We start from the raw sequence: 8,055 nt of genomic DNA on the forward strand, positions 1-8,055 counted from the left end.
GTTCTGCGCGTTTGTGTGTGAGATACAGATGCCTGTTTCCTAATTGCATACGCAAACGATAATCCTGTCTGGTCTGATCTGATAATGGTCAATCCTTACTTGATCAATGCTATCAGACAAAGGGTTTCAGCTGGAAGTTGAGAGCTCAAGTTTTAAGCCTTGCGCTTATGGCAATCTGGCGTCATCTTTATCGATTAGTTAGTAGTTTTTTTTTCAAGTTTTTGACGTATGGCTTCAATCCTGCTCTTAATGTGGCTGACAAACTTGAAGTATATCCAAAGTGATTTGCTAGTTTTACTAAGCTTAGCTACAGGATTTGGATGATCATCTTTCAGTCACAGAAGAATGTCAAAAAAATCACATAAACGTATTATGCATACCTATTAACTACTATTTTTATACACAGAAAGCCATTAACTATTTTCATACTTTTCTTGCTTGCAAGTTTGAAAGGAAACTGTTTGGCGTTGTGAAATTATGGTGCATATCCAATCCCGGTTTTCTTGTTATGGTATAACTTTTTTATTTTAGCATAAATTCAAGATAGATCCAATTATATAACCGTATTTGTCATGAACATTTACGTTTTCGCTTTTTATTACTCATCGTTTTAGTAGATAATAAGTAAGGAATGAATCCGGTATTATTTTTTCTAACACCAAATAGAAAATTGTTCTTTTAAAACCGAACATTTTACTTTCCCCAACTTCGGACAACACATTTTGTGAGCTGTTTAATCAAAAAAATTGTTTCTCTCGAGTAGACAAAAAAAAAAAAAAAGAAAGAAAAAACACAAAGTCCTTTAATGCAGTATATGTTCTGATTTTTTTGACACATTTTGCCGACTTTCATTATTGTAATAACATGCTGCAATAAATGTGTCACTCAAATTCAAACAGTTTGTTGGTAGCTGGGGTGGTTGTTATCTCTTATACCTTCAAACCTCCTGCCTGTATTCAATACTGCCTAGTACTTTCTTAAGCACTGCAATTTGTTCTTTTACTATTACTATTAAAATTTCAGTAATGCAGAAACTCTAGAATGTATTTGTTACACTTATCCGTACATGTAATGAACACATTCTACACCCCTTAGATTTTTTGAAGGTAAAATCTTGTTTATAATTCAATTTTTTGTAATAATAAAATGACATCTTAGAAAAAAAAAATAATAGAACGACATTTTTTTTATCTTTGTCCTTTGATTTTGAAATATTCTGTGGATAGTGGAGATTTTTTGTCTTATTTAACTAATTTTTATCTTTCGATTAGCTTTGACCATTAGTGTAAGTGGCAAATTAAGTTGTTTTGGGACCAAATGTTAAAAGGGATTTACGCTCATTTACCATTGACTAAATACTTCCTCAAACTAAACTTTTCATCTTCTTGCATTAGAAGGCAATGAAATTTGAGTGGAAAAATTCCTTCCCCTTGTATTTTCTTAACCGAGATCAAGTTGAGATAGGCAAATTAACCATAGATTGTTAAGAAAATTTTTTTTTTATTCTGTACGTAGTCCATATATTAAAAACTAGAAGAAACTTCTGCAAAAGGACTCCACGTAACTAAAATTACTAAAGAGACTAATATGCGATAATATGATAGGTGTCTGGTTCACATCTGGTGTCTACTCTGGAAACCATATTTCATACAGATAATTTTAAGGACAAAGCTGCAGAAGTACACAAGTATTTCAGGTTTTAGCACTCATCTTATCTATATGATCAGAACTTCGAACCCCAAGCTGAAGCTACCATGGAACGGAACATAAATTAAAGACAACTCGAAATGGATAAGACTAAAGTAAAGGAGGGATCTCAAGGATTTTCTTCACAAATTCAGTTCTTGGGAACCCAAACAACATGGTCCTCAGGAAGGAAATGGCATATTGGAACGGTTCCTGGCTTCACCTTTAGCACCTGGAAAGCCAAATGCTTTGGGTTCCATTTTGCTGTATCTTCGTGGCAAACAGCCACAGCTTTAGCTTTCTTTCCATCCGCTCCAACCAAAGTAACCTCATATGCTTCGGTGGCCTGCGTGGAATGGCAGTAAAAAACTGCGTAGGCATAGTTTTGCTTGTGGCAAACCACAGCCTTATTATTGTTTAACTTCTTGACACCCACAATACCATATTTCTGGGCTTTGGTGTCCTCTTCTGCTTCTGTGGAAACCGCCTGAACATTATTTCCTAACTTGGACGTGCTGAAATCGACCATGGACTCGAGGGAAGTTGCACAGTATTTGTCCTCCCCTTTGATTCCGGGCTCCTCGCACTCCTTTATCGTATTCTTAATAGTCTCAGCTTCGACAGATTCCGGCTTCACTGAGAATTTGTCGAAAATTTCGGGTATGTATTTGGATGAGAAAGGTACGGAATCAGCAACCTTGCGAGGCAAGAAAGTTGCGGGATTTGATGATTTGACGAACTGCAAATTCATGCTTGTCCCGCGGTGCAGATCCTTTTTCAAGAAGAAAAGGGCTACATTTGGATTATCATGGAGTTGATCCTCGGTGGCTGCATACACGTAGATGAATGGGTTGCGACCTGGTGTTACTCCAACATATACTGGATGACCCTTGTGGCCGGTGTGGACGGTAACGCCTCCCTTTCCGACGCCGACGTTGGTTTGGGGCTTTCCGGCGGTTACTCCGACGCCTCTGTGACCAACACCAACATTGGTGCCGCTGCCAGCGGGCTTTCCTTTCCCAGTATTGACGTTTACTCCTCCCTTTCCTACTGCAACTGAAGCGCTCTTGTCTTCCAACCATTCTGGGAAAATATCACTTAATCTTCATACATAGCAAGGTCATTGAAACTAAAACCTCATTTTATAATTCCATATACCAATTCTTTTGCATAGAAAGGCATAATATTCTCAGTTATAATAGATGGATTGAGGCTAGTGAGGATTAATCAAAAAGTTTTAGAATAGAGGGTACAAAGGAGAAGATATAGCTAATTAGTAATCGGAAGGTTGTAATCGGAAGTATCTTTTAGTGATCTTTTAAGTCACAGTACAAAGTAGAATGGTGCAATTGATACACTTACTATATTTGCGAAAGAAGATTGATTTCACTTTCTAGCTTTAAATTCTCTACTAGAAAATTTTTTGTTGGAATTCAGTTTCCATCTTTCACTCACAATTTTTCCACATAGTAAACTGGTGACAAAACATCATTTTGTTGACAAGAGCAATTGCAACTCTGAGCAGCATGTGTACTTATTCAAATATTAAAAAAAAAAAAAAGAAGGAAGAGGAATAGTAACAGAAGAAATTCCTTGTATCTAACATTATTTAAAACTAGAAAATGCACAGCTAACCACTCAAGCACTTAATATAGGGGTCACCATCAACTATTTCTGGTTAATGTTTTATTTTATTTTTTATGTATAAGTCACCATCTACTATTTAATTCAGAGAGGACACCATCAGCTATTATTTGAAGTGGTTGCTGGCTACTAAATTACACAATTGATGAGCAGTACCTGGAGAATTTCTGTATATGAAAATTCACTTTCAGAGGTAAAACCACTCTATTGCACTTATGTTGGTGATTAATCTTGGAAAGAAATTAGAAAGAAAGAAACTAAAATGGCAGAGAGAGAGAGAGAGAGAGAGAGAGAGAATCCGTTTTCATCTTTGTCAAAGATGACAAATTCATTTCTAGTTTTGTGAAAAGCATTTGTAGTGAAGCTCCAAAAGTTCTAAAATTGTATATCTAAGCGTTTAAGCTTTTGAACTTAGTGAGTGCCATTTAAATTATTGCCATGCTTCGACTATAAATATACTATTCAAATTGTATCAAGTCAAAATGATGTTTTTGGAGTATAAAAATCGTTGGCATACTACCACCCACTAATCATAATGCATATATATCCTTCATACAAGCACAAGAAACGAAAATTGACCCAAGGAAGACGAACCACTGTGTAGAATGTCCCTTACTGCCTTTGGCATAGGAGTGTTTGGCAGCTTGGATTTCCAATAAATATCAAGATCTGCATGGCTTGCTACAACTGCCAGCTGACATAAATTATAGTACAAAGAAAAATGATCAGAAAAGTAACAGGGATTCCCAGAGAAGTTAATTAGCAAACATTCAATATTGTTCATGGAAAAAGAGAAGTTTCTACTCACGGAAAGAAATGTACAAATGTGGAGGAGCTTGAGCAATTCCATGACAGTTTGGACAAAAACAAAACACAGGGCAGAGTGGTTGGAACTGAGACGGACTTTTAAGTGGTACTGAAGGGCAAGATGTACAACACAGAGTAAATTGGCATCATTATTTATAAGCGAACATTATGAAAAATTAGGTGCTTGAGAAAAGCAACGTATCACCTAAATTGATGACTAGTTTAATTGCTTCAACTGTCTTAGGCTTTTGGCCATTCAATGCTATGAAGCCACATGTGAATGTGGGGTACAAATTAAACACGGATGGACGATATTCGTACAAATTTGCCAGAAAGTTGTCAGTCATATAATCTAGTTCCGTTCTCAAGGGTTAGAGCCTTAAAGGGGGACAAGAAATGACTATATGGCATGTCTAGCGTCTTCCCCCTGCTCATCACTGAACCAAGGGATGATAGAATGGGACGGCCCTTATTGTGTTGGACTTTTGAATCGTCCAGCTAATAACAATCAACCACCAAATTTAATAAGGCTAATACTTAACCCTACTAATTTGAACTCTGCATGCATGCTGCGCCACGTAAATTTTTGTACCATACGTATCTTCTGATTGGAAATTGGTATGTTAGGGACTTTGGCTAGAAGCCCGGAAGCCTGGTCCATGCATATATCGATTAGTCCATTTCATGGGACTCATTTTGATATCTATGGCACAATAGACGTCTCAAAGTTTTCAGACGCATTGGCTACCTGGTTTTTATTGTCAGTTTTTGGAAATGTTCTCTTATTATGAATTTGAAATACATCTTTATTTTTCCAACAATCTTTTTACATCAAATACTTCTCATCACAAACGTAGTACAGATAATATTGCTTTTTAGGAACACTACTAAGAAATACAACCCAAGTGCAAAGGATGCAGGACTTTTCTTGTTCTGGAAAACTCCTACTACTTGGCATAATTTCAGTTTACTACCTAGAACCTGTTGTTGCATCTTTGTCTTTCATTTGGACATACTATCTTTTAATATTTCCAAATATCATCCTTTTTGCTCAATTCTCAAGAACAATATTTGCACACGATGCTCTCGACTGATAGATACTTCCATCATCATTGATTGAAGATCGCATGGTGGAGTTATGCTAATTCAGTTGGCATTGAATCAGCAAAGATATATATACATTTTTTAGGGGTACAAATTAAGAGATAACCATACAATTACGACAAACTGTCCCACAAACTTGGGGGAGGTTCCCAATCACCACTGACCCTATTGGTCAAGTGGTAAGACCACGAGCCATATTGGCCAGTTGCTGAGAACTCAGAAGTTGGAACCAAGCCGTACCAAAAAAAAAAAAAAAGAAGAAAAGAAGTTGGAACCAATGGGGCATGGGGAAGTGCATTCGAGCCTTTAAAGCCACTTCCTGGCCAACTCGCCACCAATATTCAATAAACATGTGAAAACTCATTTTCGCAGTTACTTTAAGGATGGCAAACTAATAATAATCTGACTTAGTTTGTTGATAAATACTAAGTAGTAGTATAAAGACAAAAACAATTAGTGTAAAGACAGTAGGTCCAAAACATACGTAAATTCGATTAGACCAAGTTTAACCGTCCAGATTAAATTATGTTTTCCACCAATATGATTTAGCATGTATTTTACCATCATCATGTATCTATAGTCATGAAATTACTTCAACACATTTGGTGGTGCTAATGTATATTTAGGAAATGACTGTTAATGAAATTCGTAATTCGGGACTAGCCATTTGTTGGAATAACACATCGTGGTGACATATATGACAACTTACTCATTGCAGTATTAATTAAATCCAGTACTCTTTCATGAGTTTTCAAGTACCCTACCACTTATTTCTTGGTAATGAGAAACATCGAAAAATGTCTTTTGAGTAGGACTTGCAGCTATCCATCGTATTCAAGAAGTTAATTCTAGTAGGCTGCTAAGTGGAAAGAACAAGTGCTCTGTATAAAGTATAAACAGCATATCAGTATGTGAGGAATAATTTAACCAATCATATTTTTTGGGCTCCCTGACTAGTGAGTTGGAGCAACAAACAAAATAAGTTGTACTTCCTCCTTCTCACTTTGATGGTCTTGATTTTTATTTTTCACACAGTTTAAGAAAAATTAGTTAAATTTGTTGGAAAAGTAAATCTAACCTTCTGTTTTTCTAAAATATCCTTATGTTAATAATATTAGGAATATGACTAATCATTAAATCTTTACATTAATTACAACAACAATACTGATTAAAAGTTTACCATTCAAGACATGAAATCAAAACAATTATTGAATATAGTGGACTACACTCACTGATGACAAAGTACATTAGACAAGGATATTTTTAAAAAAGTTAACAATTAACTATTCTCTTTAATCAAAAAATGAATTATAATTTGAGACAGATGAAAAAGGAGAATAAGACTGTCAAAGTGGGACAAAAGGAGTAATAACTAAGAGTTAATTTTGAATGATCAATCATCTTTCAATAATTAATGTGCAGCTGCCGATTGGGCCAAAGTAGTCAATTCATAATTCCGGATTTTTAAGAATCACAAGTCTATTTTATCACCAAAAAAAGAGACAAATAGCAGTACAAGCCTCAAGGGAGTCTTATAGTGTGTTTGATAAAACTGAAATATAAAAACTAAAGTTTGAAATCTGAAATCTGAATACATTAAATTATTCAATTGTTAAGTATTAAGATTGCGTTTGATAAAACTGAATCTGAATTTTGAAGTCTGAATTCTGAAATTTGAATACTGAAACAATTAATTTGCTGAATTTTAAACACTGAAAAGAAATATATGAATGTCTGAATTTTAATACTAAACCTATTTATACTGTTTGATAAATTTTTATAACTGAATGTTTAATAAGTTTAATTTGACAATTTTGCCCTTATATCTTTTCATTCAAAAAAGAATAGAACTTATGATTTAATTAACTTAAAATTGTTCGGTATGAAAATGACAATATTTATTTTTAAATCAAATTAATATAAAAGATGAAATATATTATATGAGGAGTACGGAGAAGATGTGAAAGTCATTAAAAAAGGGAGAAAAGAGAAACTGAAAACCGTTAGATAGAGAAATTAGATAAGAATTTTAAACATAATTAACAAACAAGGGTAGATTTGGTAGATAAGATAAGATAGTTGAAATAATTCTATTGATTCTTATCAGAATTAAGCATTCAGTTAGGATTCTTGTGTTGAAAAAAATACACACAAGTTTAGCAGATAGATTTTCAGTTATCAAACACTCAAAACATCTGAATGTCTGAAAAGGTTTAGTTTTAGCACTTTTTTATGTTATCAAACTGATCTTAAATCTAATATATTTAAGTGCATATCATATTCAGTGATAAAGTGAATAATTTATTACTTAATTTTGGAAGCAAATTTTACCTAGAAAATTCAGAGCCACTTAATTAATTCAGATGTTCAAATTTTTGTTGTCAACCGATCTGAATATGTTAAGATCTGAATTCATTAAGTTTAAGTGCTGAATTGAGTTATCAAACAGATTAATATTCGGATAATGTCGTGTAATTTAGGTACAACTAACATGTTATTTCGAACAATACTAAGTTTTGTCATTTCACTATCACAAAATTGTACAAGTAATCTGTGTGGATAATTGTTACTAAAATTTTATGCTGATAATCAGTCCTACCCAAGCTCAGATTTCAACACAGGAAAGATGTTTGGACCTACTCTTTGTCGGACTAGGGCCAATACGGTTGTGATTTACACAATTTGGTTCAGTTGTTATATATATTTAGATTTGTAATGTATAAGCTAAATATTTTATTTATGTACATCACTTTTTTCACAAATATAACAATGTAACGTAGTTGTACATCAAATAATGTTAAAACTACAACAACC

At 34.0% G+C, this 8,055-nt stretch overlaps 1 protein-coding gene across 1 annotated transcript; it reads right to left on the reverse strand.

Annotated features, from left to right (window-relative positions):
* Nucleotides 1-1,627: 1,627 nt before the first annotated feature.
* LOC113705508 (BURP domain protein RD22-like) lies at nucleotides 1,628-4,297 on the reverse strand. Its single transcript, XM_027227385.2, has 3 exons — nucleotides 4,139-4,297; nucleotides 3,925-4,024; nucleotides 1,628-2,769 (listed from the first exon to the last, which is right to left on the reverse strand). The coding sequence occupies exons 1-3, from the start codon at nucleotides 4,178-4,180 to the stop codon at nucleotides 1,838-1,840; spliced, it is 1,074 nt and encodes a 357-aa protein (XP_027083186.1). The 5' UTR covers nucleotides 4,181-4,297; the 3' UTR covers nucleotides 1,628-1,837.
* Between the last annotated feature and the right edge of the window lie 3,758 nt (nucleotides 4,298-8,055).

The sequence above is a fragment of the Coffea arabica genome, chromosome 8c (assembly GCF_036785885.1).
Source record: "Coffea arabica cultivar ET-39 chromosome 8c, Coffea Arabica ET-39 HiFi, whole genome shotgun sequence".
In the NCBI taxonomy this organism is placed as follows: Eukaryota; Viridiplantae; Streptophyta; class Magnoliopsida; order Gentianales; family Rubiaceae; genus Coffea; species Coffea arabica.

Excerpts from the sequence above, each read along its gene's own strand:
- LOC113705508 (XM_027227385.2), bottom strand. The coding sequence starts at position 4,180 with ATGGAATTGCTCAAGCTCCTCCACATTTGTACATTTCTTTCC. Across the intron at positions 4,025-4,138 it reads ACATTTGTACATTTCTTTCC|CTGGCAGTTGTAGCAAGCCA; the intron begins GTGAGTAGAAAC and ends AATTTATGTCAG. Across the intron at positions 2,770-3,924 it reads AAGGGACATTCTACACAGTG|AATGGTTGGAAGACAAGAGC; the intron begins GTTCGTCTTCCT and ends ATATTTTCCCAG.